We start from the raw sequence: 23032 nt of genomic DNA on the forward strand, positions 1-23032 counted from the left end.
ATTGTAAAATGACCACACTTCCCTTTACAAAATTAATTGGTATATTTCACTGGTAGGTTTCTGTATTTAAAGATTATTTAATAGTATATATGTAAAACACTTCAAATAATTTTTACATGTGGTGTGTAGTTTTTTCCCTGCTTCTAAAAAGGTAGTTACCGTACTGAGGAGTAAAACAAACTGATAAATGTATATTTTGTTTCAAAGGATATCTTTGCAGTTATTCTGTAAAACTGCCACATTAATCTACCTTTTAATGTATTGGGCCACTTAATTATGTATATTTTAACATTTACTTTGAGGGAGAGTGATGTAATCCTATCCTTTTTCTACACCTTCAGAAAATAGCTTTCTTGCACAATTTTATCCAAGTGCACATTGCTGACTGAAAACTAGTGCTGAGGGAAACTTTCAGTATCCTGTGGTCCCTCCTGTTTGAGAGGGTTGTTGGGTATTTTTAAAATCTGAAACCAGATAGAAGCTTTGATTCTGCTGGTTGACACTGCATGTATGGGGTTTGGGAGCCAATCACCTATATATTTTGATTCTGTTTAGGTTTGGGAATTAAGTGACATTGACCATGATGGAATGTTGGATCGAGATGAATTTGCAGTTGTAAGTACACAGTTTCATTTAGTTTCATAATTCTGCAAACCTAATAACAAAAACCAAACATTAGAAGTGCTAGGTTTTTAGACTTCATATCTGTTCATTCACTTCTCCTCTATTTCTCTTCGTTATCCTAGCTCGTGCCACAGTGGCAGTCTAAATTCCCATCAGTTTCCATTGCTTGTACTATTTTTGCTCTTCTGCCTCCTCCACTTGCTAAGTCAGTGTCCTCTTTTTGTATAGAAATCACTTGTGAGAGTGAATTTCTAAAGGTTTTATTAGCATTTGAGATGTTTGGTCATATTCATAAATCTAGTATATGTACCCATTAATTAAAAATATATTTTTTTTAATCCACAAACCATGGGACAGTTGCTTCTAGTTATCAGGTGAGCATACAAGGTTGTAGGTCCATTTCAAAGGGCTTTTTTTAATGTTCTTTTCAAAGGACATTGCATCCCTGCTGGAGTTTAAGCTAAGCTTCCCTTCTTCAGTTAGAAACCATTTGAACATAAAATGCTTCCTTCTCTTGTAGAAGGTGTTGGAGTCTCATTCCAGGTCGTTTTTTTCTTGTCTAGGATTTCTGTAGTTCTGTTTGGAGAGAGAACATTATATATGGTGCATTTTTTATGTATTGTAACTTTCACCAGTAGGTACACATACTTGTCACAGCAAGAAATCCTTATCAGATTTATCTTTTTAAGACTTGTATGTAACTCTAACACTTACGTGAATTCCTATCTTCTTTTCATTAGACCAGGCTTTAACAGCATATGATATTAAATGCTGCTACCTCAAATGGATAAAAAGAAAGCTTTTCCTTGGGAGGCCAGTGGTGAAGGATCTAGCAATCTTGAAATGTGATAGGAAACACAGAATTATTTTAACCTCCCCATATTTTTGTATTGGCTCTATACATACTGGACAGGAATTGATTCCATTTAGGAACAGAGACACTAAAAAATTGTTTTACAGGTCCAGCCAAATATCCTAATACTGGCACTTGGGGTGAGGATGAGTGCTCTCAAGGTGGATATGCAATCAACAACACCATTCTTAAATTCAAAAACATATTCTGCATTGATATTTAGTGACCAAATTCAGCAACTGGAAAAACTGATATAAAAGAAGGAGCGTAAAACACTGACTCTTCTTATTGCTCATTTGTCATCTCCCCCTGTTTTGGGGTCAATCTTTTGGTTCTGCTTTTAGTTTCACTTCAGTACCTGAAAAGTTGAATTTACATGGATAAAAATGAGATTAAAAAGAAGCTCACTCTCTCTTTAATTTGAAGATGAAGAGTAAATAAAACCTGTTGAACTCTTGCTCTAATGATAAATTAGTCAAGGGTGTGTGTTCAGCACTTAAGTCAAGTGGAGAGGAAAGAACCATGTAATCAGGGTGGAGGAAATATTTGTTTTTCAGTTAGAGAAATTAATAGTATTAATAGTACAAAGGTTCCAACGTAAGTGTTTATTAATACAATATTTTAAAACTCATTCGTCTGTGTAAGCCTTTTGAAAAATGAGGTAAACTTTCAGAACTGTGTAAAGGAAACTAGTAGGTATGCATGCCAAAAGCTCGTCTTTAATTTGGTCTTCCAGAAACTGACTCAATAATAGCTCTTCCATGTTAGAGTCAGATACTGGGAGTTTAGCCGTGACTTCAAAATGGTATAAAAATACCAATAGGGAAAACTCTGTTCTTTCTTCATCCTATTGACAAGCATCAACATTTTGAGGTATGGGTATTTACGCAGATTTAAGAAGACATGGGTATTTAGGCAGATTTAAGGGGACAGAAATAGGAATATCCTTCTGGCAGATAATCATAGAATATCAGGGTTGGAAGGGACCTCAGGAGGTCATCTAGTCCAACCCCCTGCTCAAAGCAGGACCAATCCCCAATTTTTGCCCCAAATGGCCCCCTCAAGGATTGAACTCACAACCCTGGGTTTAGCAGGCCAATGCTCAAACCACTGAGCTATCCCTCCCCCCAGGTGAAGGAACCCACAAAATATTTTACTTGTCACTGCTCCGTCACTTTTCACCTATGCTGTCACTTGTTTCAAATTCTTCTAAAATCAGCTTTTTAAATCTCCAATTAATTGTAGTGGTGGACATAATTTCATGTGTACTGTAATAATTCACCTGTAGAGTATTCATCTTTGCCATACTTATAACTTCTATATATGTGTGTGCTGTAATTTTCACATATTTAGCTGAGTGCTAAAACAGTTGATTCATGAAGCTGAGGAATGAATATAACATACTAGGCAAGCGATGGGATGTTAATTAACGTAATGGATAGTCTATAAAATTTTGTGGAATAGTACATCTTAAGTGACCCTTTCTAAGATTTGAACCTTCCTAAAGTATAACCCCACAGTAACCCCTTCCTAAAGTATAACCCCAATTTATTTGAGCATAAGCTTTCGTGAGCTGTAGCTCACGAAAGCTTATGCTCAAATAAATTTTAGTCTCTAAGGTGCCACAAGTACTCCTTTTCTTTTTGTGGAAGAAACGAGTGAATATGAACAAATGCCACCCACCTGCCTCAACAAGTGGGGGATGTTGAAGAGGCTGGCAGCGAAGGGAGACCTCCCCAGCAGCAAGGGAGGGAGACGCTGAGGAAGTCAGCTAGCTCTCCCCCTGTGCCCCCACCATTAGAGTCTCTGGCACCCACTGGCCATTTGTGGGGGGGAGGGATACTGATTGGCCCACATGTGTCCGCTCCAGAGATTTAACTTGGAGCATAGGCTATGTGGAACCTCTTTTGGCTCCGTTCCATTGTCAAAATGTGTGCTCTTGGCCTGGAATTTAACTACTGAAATTGTTTCCTAATATGCAAACCCACAAGTGGTGATTGCTGAATCATCCCCCAACTTTTGGAAACTAATCTAAAAGGTGTTAAACTCCTGCAGTGCAGGATTTGTTTACTTGGCAGTGAACTTCAAAGGAGCCTTCAAAGGCTAATGTTTAATGTGGCAAGCCAGAGAGAACAGAAAGATAGACTTCAGTTTTAGAGGGTTTGGGGAGAGAGAAAAATGACTGTCAAAGGATACTACCTAATTAAGATTTATGAAATATTTCTCTTCTAGAATAAGGAGGGCTGCTTGGGGCTTCATATTTTGGAAGGCGATGTCTGCTGCTCTCCCTTGGGATGGGATGCATATACAGTTAGGGGGCAGGAGAAACCATAACTGGGCCCTGCCTCTTTGGCTAATGTTCAGAAAGCATTTCATGTCTTTTTAATGTAGATTTACCTTGATGGTCTCTTGTGTTTAAATACACTTCTAATGAAAACATTGAACCTGACGGTTATACTTGTTTATTCATAGGCTTTTCTATGGTGCTCATTCCCGTGGAATGAATGCTTCATACGTTAATGAATTTATCCCTGTGAGGTAGGGATATATGATTGTCTCCATTTCAGACTTCAGAAACAAAGGCACAGAGAGATTAAGTGACATGTCCAAAGGTCTCTCACAGATCCTGTGGCAGAGCCAGGAGCAGAACCCAGATCTTCAGATCTTTCACCCAATCCAATGCTTCAACCTCAAGGCTATCCTCCTTCTCCTGGTTTGTGAAGTAGTTTGTGAAGTACTGAGTTTAAGTAGGTGGTTGCTGCCTTTCATCGCTTCTGAAGAAAATAGAGGAAAGGGAATTAACTGCTGAGTTGCTGCTCTAACAGTGAGGTGACACTGGGACTATGACCATCCCCTGAAATTGGCAAGACAGGATAGGAATATAAAAGGCAAAAACCAAGAGGGGAAGACCATATTATCCTTGAAAATCTTATTATAAAATGTATCCAGAATGTGCTAGATAACTGTCACCTCTGAGTTATAGGCTGCTTCATTCTTTTGAAAAGATTCTTAAATTTTAGATGGCTTCAAAACTACTGTAGGTCATGTCTTAAAATGAAGATAAATCTTACAACCCTGGTTAATGCTGTAACCATCATATCTTGTTTTCATGTTCAGGCCATGTTCTTGGTGTACTGTGCTTTGGAAAAGGAACCAGTGCCAATGTCCTTGCCTTCAGCTTTGGTGCCACCTTCCAAGAGAAAAACTGTCAGTATTCCAGGAGCAGTGCAGTTGATCCCCTCTTCAACATTTGCTAACGATGCTCATCGATCCTCGTCTCCTGTAGGCATTTTACCTGCCAAAGCACCACTAACACAGGTATAGTCCTAAAATTGGCTTGTGTTAAAGTGCTTTCTTTAGTCACTGCTTGTAATGAAATGTTATGCAGATGGGTCAGGTCATACAGACTACCTTGATCTGTTGGCTGTTTTTGTTTTGTTTCTGTCAATATGTTTATAAAGTTGGGGTAACTGGTGATTGGGAAAGGCAAATATGGATTTAACCATCTGTGAAGATGTTTACTGGAAGTGCTTTTTAGAAGTCTTCTACTATATAAATTTGGCTTCAGGAAAAACTTAGTATACATTTTCAAATTTCAGTCAAAAAATGCTTATTTTAAAGCATATGAGCCTTGTGCAAAGGTCAAAACATTAAGAAAACTGTTTTAAAAAAAATCCAACAAAATAGTAGCCCAAGCACACAATCAGATAACATCTGTCTGATCTGGCACAGAGACAAATCCAGTAATCATCAGGCAAGCAATTTACCAACAAATTAATGGTGTGTGTGTGGTCTGAGGGGGTTAGTGATAGTGGACTGGATAGCTGATGTAAGTAACTGAAGTGAGACAAGGCCAGGAATATATACCAGTACTTCAAATAAATGAGCCCTGGGGTATGTCCAAAAAAAGCAGCCATTGAGACAAAAAGTCTTACCTGTTCTGACCATGACAGAACCAAGCAACAGGGAGTAGATCTTTCCAAGCTGTCTCATTGCGGTTGGTTATTAGAAAGACTGATGTCATTTGAAGAGATTTAGTACTAGAATTATGTTGTTCCTTGAGATTAAAAATACATTTGTCTTCAAAGAGATTTACCTGTATTTTTTCTTAGTGGGTTGTATCACCTGCCGACAAAATGAAATATGATGAGGTTTTCCTGAAAACTGATAAAGACATGGATGGTTTTATCTCTGGTGTGGAAGCCAGAGAGTTATTCTTGAAGACAGGACTGCCTTCTAACATACTTGCACACATCTGGTAAGAATTTTTCTCTATCACCTTTTTAAAAAATAGAACATCATCTTTTTCTCTCGACACATACTGTTTATGAAAGATGCCACATTGATATCTCTGCAGCCCGAAGTCCTCTGGTTAACTATGGGACAGGTACAGTATCAGCAGTGTATTTGCTTCTACCTTGACCTCAAGGGACTATACTTAGAGGTGAGAGGCTTAGTGCACTTCATGTGGTCATTCGGCCTTTGGCCTCTCTGTTTGGGTTTAATCAGTTCCATTATAATTGTGATAATACTGGGTGTTTTTAATATCCATGTTAAATGTCCAGCCTGTCTTCTACATGATATGGTCCACAGAGCTGTTACAATAGATACTTTAGCCTGCTTGCAACTTGGGGGCAAAACCTGACTTGTCACTGGCAGCTGTGAATATCTCACCTCCTAAAGTTCTCTCCAGTTTTCTATTCCTGTACAGCAACAGGCAGGCTGAACCAGACTTCTCTGCTGCAGAGATTTTCTGAGGGCAATTCCAAAATTTATTTCAAATTTTTAGACTAGCAAGTTGGTTCAATAATTCGTCTGTCTGTGATTTCTAGCCATGTCCCAAGGCTGCATTTGAGTTTTGGGGAAATTTTCTCCTCAGCTGTGTTTCCCCTTCTGAGATGTATGCAGCTTTTGGCACTCCTGTAGGCTTCAGGGAGGGATGGAGAGAGCACAGGCGAGCACTGAGAAAAGCCAGAGGCAAAAGGAAGGGTCTATGTTTATCACTCAACCTCCTCCGCAAATAGTGTCTAGCTGGGGGGCTTTACCAGCTCTCTGGTCAGAAGGTAGTTTTCTCCTCACAGCCCAGGCTGGGTGGGGTCATCTTTCCTGCCTGGGGAAGAATTGGGGAAACAAGCAGGATTGGAGGGCCAGCTCTGCTAGGCAAGATGCAGCTCAGGCCAGGTGTGGGTCACCTTAGCCCCTCTCCTGGCAAGAAAGGAGGCAGGTAGGATTAGTAAAGAGCTAGCCCCGGGGCAAGCAATCCATCTGTGTGAAGGGACTGAAGCCAGAAGGGCAGCATGCCAGATGGAAAAATCTCACTTCAGTCACTTCTCTGGTGGTTAGGGACTAGGGGTTTCTACCTGGGAGAGAGAGTGAACCGGAAGAGTGGCCTCTTCATTGCATAGGCCCATCAAAGGCAGCCAAGTCCAGGCAGGCATATTCTTAGCCCCTTCCTTTGGTCATGAAAACTTACAGGTGACTTATACATAGGAGTGTCAGATGACTGTTCATATTTCAGTGCCTCCGCATTCTTTCACAATCAGTGCTAACACAGGTGGACAATGTTGCAGGTCTGTTCCCTCTCAACAGAAAACCCGCATGGCCTAGGGGCTTTTCTCTGGATAGGAAAGGGGAAAATAGTGGGTTTCAAATCTCTTTCATGCAGGAAGAGGGGCTATTGTCTGAGTGTCTGATCCCAAAGTTCCCAGCTATTTTAATAATATTGATAATGATATTGAGACTTTATGGAAAACTGAGACTGTTCAGAGTAATTGTAAAAGTCAGCTTGCAATATTGACTCCTGGCAGACACTATAGAAGGAAATTCATGTCATATATGGCAAGTTAAAGCTATCTATGAAGTGTAACAGGAGCAAATATCTCTTTGCAAGTGGTAGCTAGAACATGTTCAGGGTCTGTAGCTGCCCTCTATTGCCCCTGAGCTATCTGCAGGTCTCCCAGACCTATCTGGAATTAGACCCCTGATTAATTCTAGGATCTTTCATTTTGGGAGCGAAAGGGTTACATATAGTTTTGATCAAATGAGATCATTGGATATTGTGTAGCGGGGTGCCTGATGGAGCTGTGCAAGGATTTTAGGAACAGCTTTGTCTTATTCTCCATCTCAGAAACCCATGGATGATTTCATTCAGGTTGTGGCTTTTCCATCTGCTTCATATTGGAACATTGCAATCCACTCCATCCTATTTCTAATCTCAATGAATCAGGGACAAGCAGAACAGGTATCCCCTGATACATCTATCTTTCCTAATGATGGCTGTCTTTAAAGCATTCCCATTTATCCATCCTTGGGCAATTCTTACGCTTTGCAGAAGGAGGGCAGCATTTTTTGTTTTCCTGCTTTTGATTACCATTTGATCTTTATTATGGCTGTTGATTAATCACAGTTTTAATCGCACTGTTAAAAAATAGAAAACCTATTGAAATGCATTGAATATTTTGGATGTTTTTCTACATTTTCAAATATATCGCTTTCAATTACAAAACAGACTCCAAAGTGTACAGTGCTCACTTTATATTATATTTGATTACGAATACTTGTACTGTAAAAATGATAAACAAATAGTATTTTTCATTCACCTCATACAAGTACTATGTAGTTTGATCTTTTTATCATGAAAGTATAACTTAGAAATATAGATTTTGTTTTTGTTTGAGTGCAGTTATAGAATAAACAATGTAAAACTTCAGAGCCTACAAGTCCACTCAGTCCAACTTCTTGTTCAGCCAATCGCTAAGAGAAGTAAGTTTGTTTACATTTACTGGACATAATGCCGCTCATTTTTTATTTATAACGTCACCTGAAAGTGAGAACCACTATTTGCATGGCACTGTTGTAGCCAGTGTTGAAAGATATTTACGTGCCAGATGCGCTAAAGATTCATATGCTTCTTCATGCTTTGGCAACTGTTCCAGAGAACATGCTTCCATGCTGATGATGCTTGTTTAAAAAAAAAAAAAAAAAAATGCATTAATTAAGTTTGTGACTGAACTCCTTGGGAGGGAATTGTATGTCTCCTGTTCTGTTTTACCCGCATTCTGCCCTATATTTCATGATCTAGCAGTCTGGGATGATGAGTCGGCACATGTTGTTCATTTTAAGAACACTTTCACTGCAAATTTGACAAAATCCAAAGAAGGTACCAATGTGAATTTTCTGAACATAGCTACAGCACTCAACCCGAGGTTTAAGAATCTGAACTGTTTCCAAAATCTGAGAGGGATGAGGTGTGGAGCATGCTTTCAGAAGTCTTAAAAGAGCAACATTCTGATGCGGAAACTACAGAACCCAAACCACCGAAAAGGATAATCAACTTTCTGCTGATAGCATCTGATTCAGATGATGAGATTGAACATGCGTTGGTCCACACTGCTTTGGATTGTTGTCAAGCAGAACCCATCATCAGCATGGACGCATGTCCTCTGAAATGGTGGTTGCAGAATGAAGGGACATATGAAACTTTGCCACATCTGGCATGTAAATATCTTGCAATGCTAGCTACAACAGTGCCATGCAAATGCCTGTTCTCACTTCCAGGTGATATTGTAAACAAGAAGGGAGCAGCATTATCTTTTGCCAATGTAAACAGACTTGTTTGTCTGCATGATCAACTGAACAAGAGGGAAAACTGAGTGGAGTTGTAGGCTCTAAAGTTTTACATTGTTTTTTATTTTTGAATACAGTTTTTGTATACATTCTACATTTGTAAGTTCCACTTGCATGGTAAAGAGATTGCACTGCAGGACCTGCAATGGGGGAGTTGAAAAAATTTATTTCTTTTGTTTTTTACAGTGCAAATATTTGAAATCAAAAAATAAATATAAACTGAGCCCTGTATACTTTGTATTCTATGTTGTAATTTAAATCAATATATTTGAAAATGTAGAAAACATGCAAAAATATTTAAATGGTATTCTATTGTTTAACAGTGTGATCAATCATGTGATTGATCACGATTAATTTTTTTAATCGCTTGACAGCCGTAATCTTTATACATGCTCCCAGGGATCCTCTCCAGGATTGTGGTAGCAATAATATATTGGCTTTTGTGAAGAAGGAAATTCACTGGTCACTTCTTGGACTGTTTTCAATCTGAGTTCTGTACAGAGAGAAAGCTCAAGCGAGCATGCAGTGATGTGGTTGCTGGAGTATGTTGGGTTCAGGGCAGACGTGGTACCAGGAAAGTCAGTCATAGGCCTGGCTTGAGGATAAGGACTATGATGTACAAGGTCTTATTTCAGAAGAATGTTAACAGAAGATGAAGATGGCCATAAACAAGTGGAAAATAAGTTGTCACAGAAACAAAAATCCAATTTTTTTTGAACGTATTGTGAATCCTCATCTTAAGCACAGCTATGCTTCAGTGATCAAGTACATATGATACCTAGCCAATAAAACCTTGTATCCACTCCATAGCTCACCGTATCTCATGTGCTGGCAGAACTCTAGCTTGAGTGGTATATTCTCTGCTCCCTCAACTGGTGAATGCAGAGAATCAGATATATATATATATATATATATTTTTTTTTAAATGGAATCTTCCAATTCAGCTCAGGAAATGTGTACCAGAAACAGAGAGCACAGTACCCACTAGCTAGAACAATGATTGATTGAGGTCTTGGAGCACTGTTCCTTCACTGGATGACAGACCTGTTCTGGAGGTGACAGTGAACATGTTCGATAGGGTTTTCGTAGTAACTGGGAAGAACATGATCAGCCTATACCCCAAAGAAATTCTTCTGCCCTGTGTGGAGCAGAGTTTCCTATCTCCATGTGCACAGCCCATGAGGGGGAGATGAATACCAAGACTTACATGGCAGAAGTTGGATTAGCAGTGTGGTTGCAGCATCAAAAAGTATCTTACTCATTGTAAGTTAGTTTGGAGGGCTGGTGATTGATCTCTTTGCAGCTGAGAAAAGTAAATAAAGTGCTCTGTGGCACATTTGTGTTGGAATCTAGGGTATGAGGTAGTGAATGACATCTTGCAAAGGTGGACACGGTCCCTCTATATGTCTTCCCACTTTTTCAGCTGTGCCCCAGGATAATACAAATATCACTGCTGCTCTCTCATTCCTGTTTCTGCCTTTCTAGTTGAGGAGGCTATGTCTCCGTCTCACAGAGCGGTCCTCCATCCAGGGCCAGACATGTTTAAAATGAATACTTGAATGAAGTCATTATTGCTCTTGTGAGCCCCAGTGAAAAGTCAACAGATGGAATTTATTATACTTACTGGTGCAAAGTCCACAGTTTAACTATCCTGTTAAACCAGTTTAAAAATAGCTTTGAGTTCCCCCTTCATTTTGAGTGTTCAAGGAAGAAGGTCAAAGTCTCAGTAGTATAATGATCTCATCATATTCAAGAAAAGTTCTGTACAAATCCCAACATTAAATACTTCATTAGGGCATCATCCTTACTCTAATGCTGTAAGGTCAGAGACCACTACCTTGGAACCGTATTATGCTTCTTACAGCACTACTCAGATGGAACCCTGGCAGGAGGTGTCATTTTACATCTCTACTCTTTGGTAGCTATTAGGAGGCCTACTCTATATCCAGTTGGCTGAGGCTTTTTATCTGCAGTTGGGAGCTTTACTCAAGATCCAGAATCTTACTTTTAATTGAATAGTCCTCACAATGTCATAGCATTCATTCTCTAGGTAAGATAAAGAAATGTTTCTCCTACAATTCAGCATTAAAGTCCAGTCTTTAGGAGCAGTTGACAATCTCAGGGCAGAGTAGTCCTGTCTCCTGTATTGAGATCTGCTAGACAGCCATTATTTCACCAAATTATGCTTACTGCTCATCTAATTTTAGCTAATGCCACTTACTTCCTTTTGCCAAGAGTTTTCGCCATGCCTTTATATCTAGGAGAGGATATTAAATCATAATCCACTTTTGTTTTGGATATGTATATTTACCCTTCTTTCCCTGCAGGCACGCTGCTATGAAAATCCATTATAATGGATCTGTGGCCCTTAGCATGAAGAAGCATAGGAAAACTTATTTGTGCTTTCCTGAATTTCCTTTATTCACGTAATAAGATCCACAGATCTGGTCCACCTTAGCCCTGGTCTACACTTCGAGTTTAGGTCGAATTTAGCAGCGTTAGGTCGATTTAACCCTGCACCCGTCCACATGACCAAGCCTATTTTGTCGACTTAAAGGGCTTTGAAAATCAATTTCTGTACTCCTCCCCGGTGAGGGGTTTAGCGCTAAAATCTACCTCGCTGGGTCGAATTTGAGGTCGTGTGGATGCAATTTGATGGTATTGGTCTCCAGGAGCTATCCCAGAGTGCTCTGTTGTGACCGCTCTGGACAGCACTCTCAACTCAGATGCACTGGCCAGGTAGACGGGGAAAGCCCCGGGAACTTTTGAATTTCATTTCATGTTTGGCCAGCGTGGTGACCTGACAAGCACAGGTGACCATGCAGTCCCAGAATTGCAAAAGAGCTCCAGCATGGACCGAACGGGAGGTACTGGATCTGATCACTATATGGGGAGAAGAATCCATGCAGGCAGAACTCCGTTCCAAAAGACAAAATGCCAATATATTTGCCAAAATCTCCAAGGGCATGATGGACAGAGGCGACAACAGGGACACAGAGCAGTGCCGTGTGAAAATTAAGGATCTCAGGCAAGACTATTAAAAAACAAAGGAGGCAAACGGTCCCTCTGGGTCACAGCCTCATACATGCCGCTTCTATAATGAGCTGCATGTAATTCTAGCGGGAGTTCCTACCACTTCCCCACTGCTGTCCGTGGACACCTGCAAGGGGGGAGTCTCATGCAACAGGGATGAGGATTTTGTGGATGAGGAGGAGGTTGAGGATAGCGCACAGCAGGCAAGCGGAGAATCCCTTCTCCCTGGCAGCCAGGAACTGTTCATCACCCTGGAGCCAATACCCTCCCAAGGCAGGCTCCCGGACCATGAAGCTGGAGAAGGTACCTCTGGTGAGTGTACCTTTGTAAATATAATACAGGGTTTAAAAGCAAGCGTGTTTAATGAGTAATTTGGCCTGAAGACTTGGGATGCATTCACGGCCAGTATAGCTACTGGAAAAGTCTGTTAACATGTCTGGGGATGGAGCGGAAATCCTCCAGGGACATCTCCATGAAGCTCTCCTGGAGGTACTCTAAAAGCCTTTGCAGAAGGTTTCTGGGGAGGGCAGCCTTATTCCGTCCTCCATGGTAGGACACTTTATCATGCCCAGGGGACATTCAGAGGTGCCCATTCCTGCTGGGCTGTTTGCCTTTGGCTGAAAAGGAATCATCCCCGCTGTTAGCCACGCGGTGTGGGGAGGCACGTTCATGCTGGTATGTTCGCATTTGGCTGACAGGGATCTTACCTTAGACGCGTGGTGGGGCGGGAGGGTGAAGTGATCATCCCAGAGAATTGGGTGGAGGGGGGATTTGGGTTGTGCTGCACATTCACCCTAAAACCGCAGCCCCTCCTTTTAAATGGCCAACCCAACGGGCTTTGCTTGGTATGGGAAAGGAGGGCGCTGCTGTTTGAAACCATTCCCACAGGTTATGAAGGTTGAAGAAGCTGAAACCCTTTGACTTACCATGGCTGCCTGCAAGCCAAATTCTGTTGCCCAGCTGAGCATGTGTGATGTCTCTCACCAAACCGGCAGGTACTCAATTTAAGAGGCAAAATGCGACCTTGTACCAAAAGCACATGTGCTGTGTAATGTGAATCACTTGATTCAGTGTGAAATGGTCTTCCCTTTGTTCTCCAAAATGTATCTTTTTAAATACTACTCTCCCTTTTCTTCCTCCCGCAGCTGCAAATGTTTCTATGCTCCCCCTATCATCTCCGTCCCAGAGGCTAGCGCAGATTAGAAGGCGAAAAAAACGCACTCCTGATTACATGTTCTCAGAGCTCATGCAGTCCTCCCGCACTGAAAGAACTCAGTAGAATGCGTGTAGGCAAACAATTGCAGAGTCCAGGAAAGTGTTAAATGAACGTGATGAGAGGAGGGATGAGCACGATGAGATGAGGCAGGATGGAATGCTGAGGCTAATGGGGGAGCAAACTGACATGCTAAGGCATCTGGTGGAGCTGCAGGAAAGGCAGTAGGAGCACAGACTGCCGCTGCGGCCTCTGTATTACTGCCTGCCTTCCTCCCCAAGTTCCATATCCTCCTCACCCAGACACCCAAGAATACGGGGGGAGAGGGAGGCTACGGGCACCCAGCTACTCCACCCCCAGAGGATTGCCCAAGCAACAGAAGGCTGGCATTCAATAAGTTTTTTGAACTGTAGTGTGGCCTTGTCCTTCCCTCCTCCCCTCATCCACCACCCCACCCGGTACTTCCCTCCTCACCCCCCCCCCCCCGGGCTACCTTGCAAGTTTTCCCTCTATTTGTGTGATGAATTAATAAAGGATGCATGATTTTGAAACAATAATGACTTTGCCTCTGAAAGCAATGATCAAAGGGGGGAGGTCGGTTGGCTTACAGGGAAGGAGAATCAATCAAGGGGGTGAGTTTTCATCAAGGAGAAACAAACAGAACTGTCACACTGTAGCCTGGCCACAGCCAGTCATAAAGCTGGTTTTCAAAGCTTCTCTGATGCGCAGGACACCCAGCTGTGCTCTTTTAATCGCCCTGGTGTCTGGCTGAGCGTAATCGGCCGCCAGGCGATTTGCCTCATCCTCCCACCCCACCATAAACGTCTTCCCCCTTACTCTCACAGATATTGTGGAGCACACAGCAAGCAGCAATAACAATGGGAATATTGGTTTTGCTGAGGTCTAACCTAGTCAGTAAACTGTGCCGGCGCGCCTTTAAACGTCCAAATGCACATTCTACCACCATTCTGCACTTGCTCAGCCTATAGTTGAACTGCTCCTTACTACTGTCCAGGCTGCCTGTGTATGGTTTCATGAGCCATGGCATTAAGGAGTAGGCTGGTACCCAAGGATAACTCTAGGCATTTCAATGTCCCCAACGGTAATTTTCCGGTCTGGGAATTAAGTTCCTTCCTGCAGCTGTTCAAACAGACCAGAGTTCCTGAAGATGTGAGTGTCCTACACCTTTCCTGGCCATCTCACGTTGATGTTGGTGAAACATCTCTTGTGATCCACCAGAGCTTGCAGCACCACTGAAAAGTACCCCTTGCGGTTTATGTACTGGCTGCCAAGGTGGTTCAGTCCCAAGATAGGGACCCATGGTTTGAGAGAAGCCTATGTCCATCTCCTCATCACTATCGTGATCGCTCTGTCATCGCCTCCTTGCCTGCTTTTTGTAGGTTCTGCACATGCTGCAGGATAATGCACGAGGTGTTTACAATGCTCATAACATCAGCGGTGAGCTGAGCGGGCTCCATGCTTGCCGTGGTATGGTGTCTGCAGGAGAGCAGAGTTGCAGCGGGAAGCGGTGGATGATGACGGATGCCACGAGAATAGATACTTATACATAACGACAAGAGGACCTGCGAGGTGGATTCATGGCACCAGGAGAGCAGAGTTGCAGCGGAAGCGGTGGATGATGACAGCGGTTAGCAGTCCTACTGCACCATCTGCTGACAGCAGTATAGCGTCTGCATGGAAAAAAGGCACAAAACGATTGTCTGCCGTTGCTTTCACGGAGGGAGGGGCGACTGACAACATGTACCCAAAACCACCCGTGACAATGTTTTTGCCCTATCAGGCATTGGGAGCTCAACCCAGAATTCCAATGGGCAGCAGAGACTGCGGGAACTCTGGGATAGCTACCCACAGTGCAACACTCCGAAAGTCGATGCTAGCCACGGTACTGTGGACGCACTCCGCCGACTTAATGCGCTTAGTGGGGGGACACACAATCGACTGTGTAAAATCGCTTCCTAAAAATCGACTTCTATAAATTCAACCTAATTTCGTAGTGTAGACATACCCTTAAAGACAAACATCATTCAGAATAGAGATGGAAATTGGCATCCCAGGATTTGGGTTGGTGGTTAGGTAGAATTTACTGTGCTCAGCAGTATGAGAAATTGTGGTGCTTTTTCCTCCAATTATATTTAATTTAGGAAAGTAGATTTGAATTATCCTCACTGTGGAGGTTGTCAACTGAAGGGAACTTGATGAGGCATGGCATTCCCCTGCTGCCAGTAATGGAGAAGTCCGGTTCTGTTCCCAACTTGAAAACAGGCTGAAGTACCCTTTGTAACAGATCTGTGGACCTTATAACTTGAAGAAAGGAAATTTTTCAGATAAACATGGATACATTTTCCTATTTTGAATCTTGCTAAGTTCTTGGCCTCAGTGACTTCCTATGGCAATAAGTTTCACAGTCTAATTATGAATTGTATGAAAATTTTTTTTACCAATTTTGAATTTGCCAAAACTGATCTGTATGATATGGAGACTTGTCTACTAAATGTTGGAATGAGAAATAGAATATCCTACAATATTTACTTTTGTAATGCATACATTTACATTAATTTGTTTACATTTAAACTCTTCAGACTTTCACTTCACCTAGTGCCTTTTTGTAGTACAATTTTTGTAAGTACTAGGTAAAAAGGTCCTAGATAATGTGTTTCAGTTCATATCTGAGGCATCATTTAGTACCTTGAGGATAGGTCTAGGACTGATTTCTTAACCTGCCTGTGTCACGAGTTAGTTGTTTGGCTTTGAAAAAGTTAATTATGGCTTGGTTTTCCAGCTTTTGAGTACTGGTAAATCCTCTGAAGTGAAATGGTGCTTCAGGTGCTTAGCATCTTTGAAAATCACTTCATTTTTCAGGGCTAAGTTCCACATATCCATCACATTGGGGATCCAGCTGGCTTGTGTCTTGGACAGAACCAGACCAGTCATATTACTGGAATCAGTGGAATGTCCTGCCTGCTATAATTCTCCCCAGTTTTCTGTCTCTACAGTGACAGGCAGACTTAGCTAGACCTCACATTTGCAGAATTCTTCTGAGGAGAATTCCAAAACTTTATTTCAGATTTCTATCAACTTGGTTCAGTAACTCAACATTTCAGCTGTGTCCCAGGGCTGCATTTGTGTCTTGAGCTTTTTTCCTCTCAGCTTTTCTTCCTGAGGTGCTGCAGCTTGCTGGTGACCCTGCAACTGGTCAAGAAGAGAGCAAAACTAGAATAAAACAGGAAAAAGTCTCTCTCTCTCTCTCTCTCTCTCTCCTGCTCCACCTCCCTTATTAAGCATCTTGACAGTGATCTTAGGCCACTTGAGTGAGCACAATGCACCCCACTCCCCTTAGCAACTCAATTTTGGTAAATGTCCTCTGTTGCTCTTTCTCTGGGCAGAAAAGGGCTCTCTAGAGGCAGATAGAATCAATTCTAATGGCATGTATCCTTCAGCCTTTTGTCCCTGAGGGCAGCAACGTCCGAAGAGCAGTGTGCCCACTAAAAACAAAAAAACAGTCTTAGTCCATTGCAGCTGCATGAGCAGCCATCTGCTCCTAACTGATGCTCAACCATTTCCGCCACTTGGGCTATGGATGAAAGGCTTTGGACACAGTATGAACATTGCAGAATCTGGAGCATGTGGTCCTCGCTGCTGTCACCATATAGTAGACATCAGGGCTTCCTTCATGATAGCTCACGTTTGGACCCCTAAGAGAAATGAGCATGTGTGGACCCCATGTAGTAGAGAGGTGTAGAACCATGGGACCTCCCATCCTGGATAAGCCCATTAATTTCTGGGGAATCCAGTTTGAAACCCCAGTCTGATCCTTGGGAGATCCAGAAGTTGTCCTATACATGTGTTCAAAATAAAGGGGGGTGACAGAGAGAGGGGAGAAGAGGAGCAAGAGAGGAGGATGATATGCACTTTCCTCAGTGTTGAGGATTAATTGCTGTTTGTAAGGTGATTTGAAGATATAAAACAGTATGTGACAATTGCTGTCATAATTTTCCACTGCCTGCACATGCACTCCTAAACAATATTGTACGTGTAGAAATGAGGTGTTGCACCTAATCAGTTATTCTGTGTCTGTGTGTTTTTGTATACAGGGGCCTCTGTGACACACAGGACTGTGGAAAGCTTTCAAAAGAACAATTTGCCTTGGCTTTCCATTTAATTAATCAGAAGTTAACAAAGGGCATTGATCCTCCTCAGATTCTGACTACAGAAATGATCCCTCCATCAGACAGAGCCAGCTTACTGAAGGTAAGGATTTTACAGAAGGCTTTTAAGTAGAAACCTCAAAAATACTAAACAAACTCTGAATTCAAGTGCTATTAAATAAAAAAAAAAAAAAATTAAATCCAGTTTTTAAAATCTAGACATGGTGGTGCTATCAAGAAAAAACAAGATTAACTGCCATGAACAGATGTACTGTTTTTGTCAGTTTACATCCATAGATATGTCTGCATAAATGCTTTCTTAGCAGACTTATTTGCTACACCAGCCAACCAAGCAAAGACACCATGCCGTTGAGGAACCATGAAATCAGCTTGTCGAAAGAATAAATCTATTCCTGAGTATCCAAGGATGAACTTCATTGTGGACCTGAAATATTATGTGCACAAATTATCCTTTTCCTTAATATTGAGACAGAGTTTTTAAAAGTGGTATTTTCACATTTCCCTCTTTCAAGAAGTCAGTCTCTACTAAAATAAATTAAACCCTTTTTCAGTTCTGTGATTAATTATTTAAAAGAACATGTTTTAAATTTTTTAGCTATCCATTTGTATTCATAATAACGTTTCAGATGTCCTCAGACCCCTTTGGCCATTAAACCATCCACTGCTGTATTGACTCTGAGGCTTTTAATTGCTTAAAGTTTTATTTATTAGAGAAGCAGTCAAATAGAGGTCACAACAAAATCTTATCTGTGTACGATGCATTGTAATAGCTGTGATTACTAACATTTTCTCTTGGTTGTGCTGAATATTGACGCAGCTGTGCTATCTTCATAATAAACAGAATGAGAAATTCTCACCTGAAAATTGATAAACTTGAAATTTTGCATGCCTTTTGAGTTTTTTGCAATTGGTACCTAATATTTTTATATTCAGTTTAAAAAAAAAACAAAAAAAAACAACGTGCTTTATTTGTGCCTTTACTAATTTTTTTGTGTGTTTGCTTTCTTTTCTGTCTTTTCCAGTTTGGACTATTTTTTCCATTCTGCACCACTCTGCTTTACATCTTTATTATTCTGTCAGGTTCTTAACTCTGCTTTCTCAAGGTTAGAGGTTCTTCGCTTTTTCTAATATATAATATCTGTTGGCTTGGTAGTGAACATTTCTAAATATCTCTTCAGTAGTCTTTGAAATAGTATAGCATTTAGGTAGATATTGAGTTATGCTGAAATCTGAAATTACTGCTGTTTTAACTAGCCTTGCATCTGTAAGGCTCCCATGTTGCTTTGCAAACTTAAAACATTAAAAACTATTAGTTTACTCTATTTATCAATAAAGATTGTTCCAGGTATCAGAGAAATTCAGCCATCTCTGGGGCGGGGGCAAATGTTGGTAGCTGTTGTTATTTTTGTGTGCTGCTGAAGTTCAGAATAGGAAGTGACATGTTTTATCCCATTGAAACTGCAGAGAAAACGCTAAGACAAAGTGTAAACACCCTGAATCTGATAACTGGCACTATCACTGGAGCGAATATCCATGCTGTTACAGAAGGAGTTGTGAAACATGTAATGTCCAGACTTTGATTTGTACAGTAGCTGAGATCAGTATTGCTTGCTACTTTTTTTAGTGCATCACGTGATATCTTCTTAGCATTCCTAAAATACTGAGATCAACTGAGATTTGCAAGGAGTTTTAACTTCAATATACAAAATGACTAAGAAATTATTTAAAAGAGGGAAGGAAATGGGTTTCAGCTGGTTCTGTAAATCCCTCCCATACTTTTGAACATTACTAGGGAATTTATGAACACTTATTAATCTGTTCAGCTGACTGAACATGCAGCTCTTTGCAAAAGAGGTGCTCTTTTATGCAATAAAATATCCAGTGTAGACAACTACATGCCCCTACTTGGGATTTATACGGGACGGCTAAAAATCAAGGTTGGCGGTGGGGGGGAACAAGTGCTGCTGACAGCCACTGAAGTGGTATCACATACTGTGGCTTGTACAGAGTGAGAACTGTTGAGCTGCACCATTATTCTTTTGATTCCCTCTGCCAGTGTGATGACATTTTTTGCTACGAGTGTGTCAACAGGCATAATCATAAAGCACGACTCACTGTTGGGGTAGAAGAAAGGAATGGGTTGACAAGTAATCATTTTCCTGGGAGAGTTCTACCTTTACTAACGTCGCTGTCATTAAGAATTAATATAATTGGTTTCTTGGGGGAAGAGAGTAGGTGATGTAATAGGTTAATTTTCTGCAATCTCTCCAATTTTTCAACTTCCTTTTTGAGATGTGGGCACCAGAACTAGATGAAGTATTCTGGTATTGGTCTCACCAATGCTGTATGCAGAAGTAAAATCACTCACTACCCCACTGTTTATATATCCAAAAACCTCATTAGCTATTTTTGCCACAGTATCTCATTGAGAGCTCCTGTTGAATTGCTTGTCCACAATACCCCCAAATCCTTTTCCATGATACAGTCCCCCGTTGTGTAGGTATGGCCTGAATTCCTTGTTCCGAGAGGTATAACTTTGCATTTGGCTGCATTAAAATGAATTTTGAATGTGTCCAATTTACCATGTGATCCAGATTGCTGTATTCGCAAAAAGAAAAGGAGTACTTGTGGCACCTTAGAGACTAACCAATTTATTTGAACATAAGCTTTCGTGAGCTACAGTTCACTTCATCGGATGCATAAAGTGGAAAATACAGTGAGGAGATTTATACACACACAGACCATGAAAAAATGGGTGTTTATCATACACATTGTAAGGAGAGTGATCACTTTAGATAAGCTATTACCAGCAGGAGAGTGGGGTGGGAGGGGGTATTGTTTCATGGTCTCTGTGTATATAATGTCTTCTGCAGTTTCCACAGTATGCATCCGATGAAGTGAGCTGTAGCTCACGAAAGCTTATGCTCAAATAAATTGGTTAGTCTCTAAGGTGCCACAAGTACTCCTTTTCTTTTTGCGAATACAGACTAACACGGCTGTTACTCTGAAACCTGTCAGATTGCTGTATGTGACTGCCCTGTCCTTCTCAGTATATATCTCTCCACCACTCTGTCTCATCCTTAAATTTAATCAGCAGTGATTTTATATTTACTTCTAGATCACTGATGAAAATATTGAACAGTATTGGGCATAGTACTGATCCCTGCAGAACCCCACTAGAGTCACCCCTACTTTGTGACAGTTCCCCACTGAAAACAGCTTTCTGAGATCTGTCAATTAGTCAACTCTTAATATTAGAGGAGGATTTTGTTCTTAGAGGGGATCTCAAGAAGAGACTCGATGGAATACTGTGTCTTGGAGAGAGGCGAGTGCCTTTCAAGATCCATCATCTCCTCAGCCATTTCTAAAAAAGCCTTAAAGGTCTTTTAGCAGGGTGGATCCAGGCCTTTAAACATCTTCAAACCTCTAAAGAGGTCAGAGATAATGGAAGGGCTTTTGAATTGATTGCCCCCGTGGAGAAAAGGCAAGTAAAGCTCTGATCCTGCCATGAGTTCTGTGTAGGTAGATCCCTGGGGCTGATCTAATTTACAGCAGACTTACATGGCTACCAGTGCGCTGCTCTGCAGCCTAAAAGAACTGTTTAAAAAGTATTCATTTCATTTTTTGAATGAGTTCAAATGCCATCAGAAATCCTAGTTCACTGGGAATCCTGATCTGTGAAAAACAATTGTGCATTTTGATTATGACCAAAAGTCTGGATTTGAGAGGCAGTAGTCTTAGAGCTGCAGGGGCCTTGCATGTCCTTGGCTAATGTGACGCCAATTTTTAAAAAGGGCTCCAGAGGTGATTCTGGCAATGACAGGCCAGTTAGCCTGACTTCAGTACTGGGCAAACTGGTTGAAACTATAGTAAAGAACAAAATTGTCAGACACGTAGATGAACATAATTTGTTGGGGAAGAGGCAACATGGTTTTTGTCAAGGGAAATCATGCCTCATCAATCTGCTAGAATTCTTTGAGGGGGTCAACAAGAATGTGGACATGGGGGATCCTGTGGATATAATGTACTTAGATTTTCAGAAAGCCTTTGATAAGTTTCCTCACCAAAGGCTCTTAAACAAGTAAGGTGTCATGGGATAAGAGGGAAGGTCCTCTCATGGAGTGGTAACTGGTTAAGAGATAGGAAACAAAGGGTGAGAATAAATGGTCAGTTTTCAGAATGGAGAGAGGTAAATAGTGGTGGCCCCCAGGGGTCAGTATTGGATCCAGTCCTATTCAACATATTCATAAATGTTCTGGAAAAGGGGGTAAACAGTGAGGTGGCAACATTTGCAGATGATACAAAACTACTCAAGATAGTTAAGTCCCAGGCAGACTGCAAAGAGCTATAAAGGGATCTCTCAAAATGGGGTGACAGGGCAACAAAATGGCAGATGAAATTCAATGTGGATAAATGCAAAGTAATGCACACTGGAAAACATAATCCCAACTATACCTATAAAATGATGGGGTCTAAATTTGCTGTTACTACTCAAGAGAGATCTTGAAGTCATTGTGGATAGTTCTGTGAAAACATCCACTCAATGTGGGGCAGCAGTCAAAAAAGCTAACAATGTTGGGAATCATTAAGAAAGGGTTAGATAATAAGATAGAAAATATCATTTTGCCTCTACATAAATCCATAGTACGTCCACATCTTGAATACTGTGTGCAGAGGTGGTCGCCCTATCTCAAAAAAAGAAATATTGGAATTGGAAAAGGTTCAGAAAAGGGCAGCAAAAACGATGAGCGGTATGGAACAGCTTATGTATGAGGAGAGATTAATAACATTGGGACTTTTCAGCTTGGAGAAGAGACGACTAACGGGTGATATGATTGAGCTCTATAAAATCATGACTCGTGTGGAGAAAGTAAATAAGGAAGTTTTATTTACTGCTTCTCATAACGCAAGAACGAGGGGGTCACTATTAATTTCATTTAGCCATCAGGTTCAAAACAAACAAAAGCAAGTATTTCTTCACATGATGCAGTCAATCTGTGGAACTCTTTGACCAGAGGATGTTGTGAAGGCCAAGACTCTAACAGGGTTAAATAAGAACTATATAGATTCCTGGAGGATAGGTCCATTAATGGCCATTAGCCAGGATTAGCAGGGATGGTGTCCCTAGCCTCTGCTTGCCAGAATCTGGGTATGGGAGACAGGGGATGGATCACTTGATGATTATCTGTTCTGTTCACTCCCTCTGGGGCATCTGGCATTGGCTACTCTTGGAAGACAGGATACTGGGCTAGTTGGACCTTTGGTCTGACCCAGTATGGCCGCTCTTATGTTCATGTCCTGTTTGAAGTGAATGGCCACGTTTGTGTGGCCAAACCTGGACAACACCACCATTGTACCCTGCCTGACTCTATCTAATACTGACTCTACCTGACTCTATTCTGTAATCTCCAAATTTATAAGCATTACAAAAAGTGTTGCAGTTAGAGTGTAACAACAGCACTGAAGGGTTCTGAATTTCTTTCACTCGCTCTCATA

General features: G+C 41.3%; 1 protein-coding gene across 3 annotated transcripts in view; it reads left to right on the forward strand.

The window, feature by feature from the left end:
* Positions 1-23032, forward strand: part of EPS15 (epidermal growth factor receptor pathway substrate 15) — a 110297-nt gene that overhangs the window by 38344 nt on the left and 48921 nt on the right. For all 3 annotated transcript variants that reach the window (XM_077823468.1, XM_077823469.1, XM_077823470.1), the window contains exons 8-11: positions 556-615; positions 4595-4795; positions 5590-5735; positions 17462-17618. In XM_077823468.1, coding sequence (XP_077679594.1) covers positions 556-615; positions 4595-4795; positions 5590-5735; positions 17462-17618 — 564 coding nt within the window. The remainder of the gene's footprint in view (positions 1-555; positions 616-4594; positions 4796-5589; positions 5736-17461; positions 17619-23032) is intronic.

This window comes from Eretmochelys imbricata, chromosome 8 (genome assembly GCF_965152235.1).
Source record: "Eretmochelys imbricata isolate rEreImb1 chromosome 8, rEreImb1.hap1, whole genome shotgun sequence".
Taxonomy (NCBI): Eukaryota; Metazoa; Chordata; order Testudines; family Cheloniidae; genus Eretmochelys; species Eretmochelys imbricata.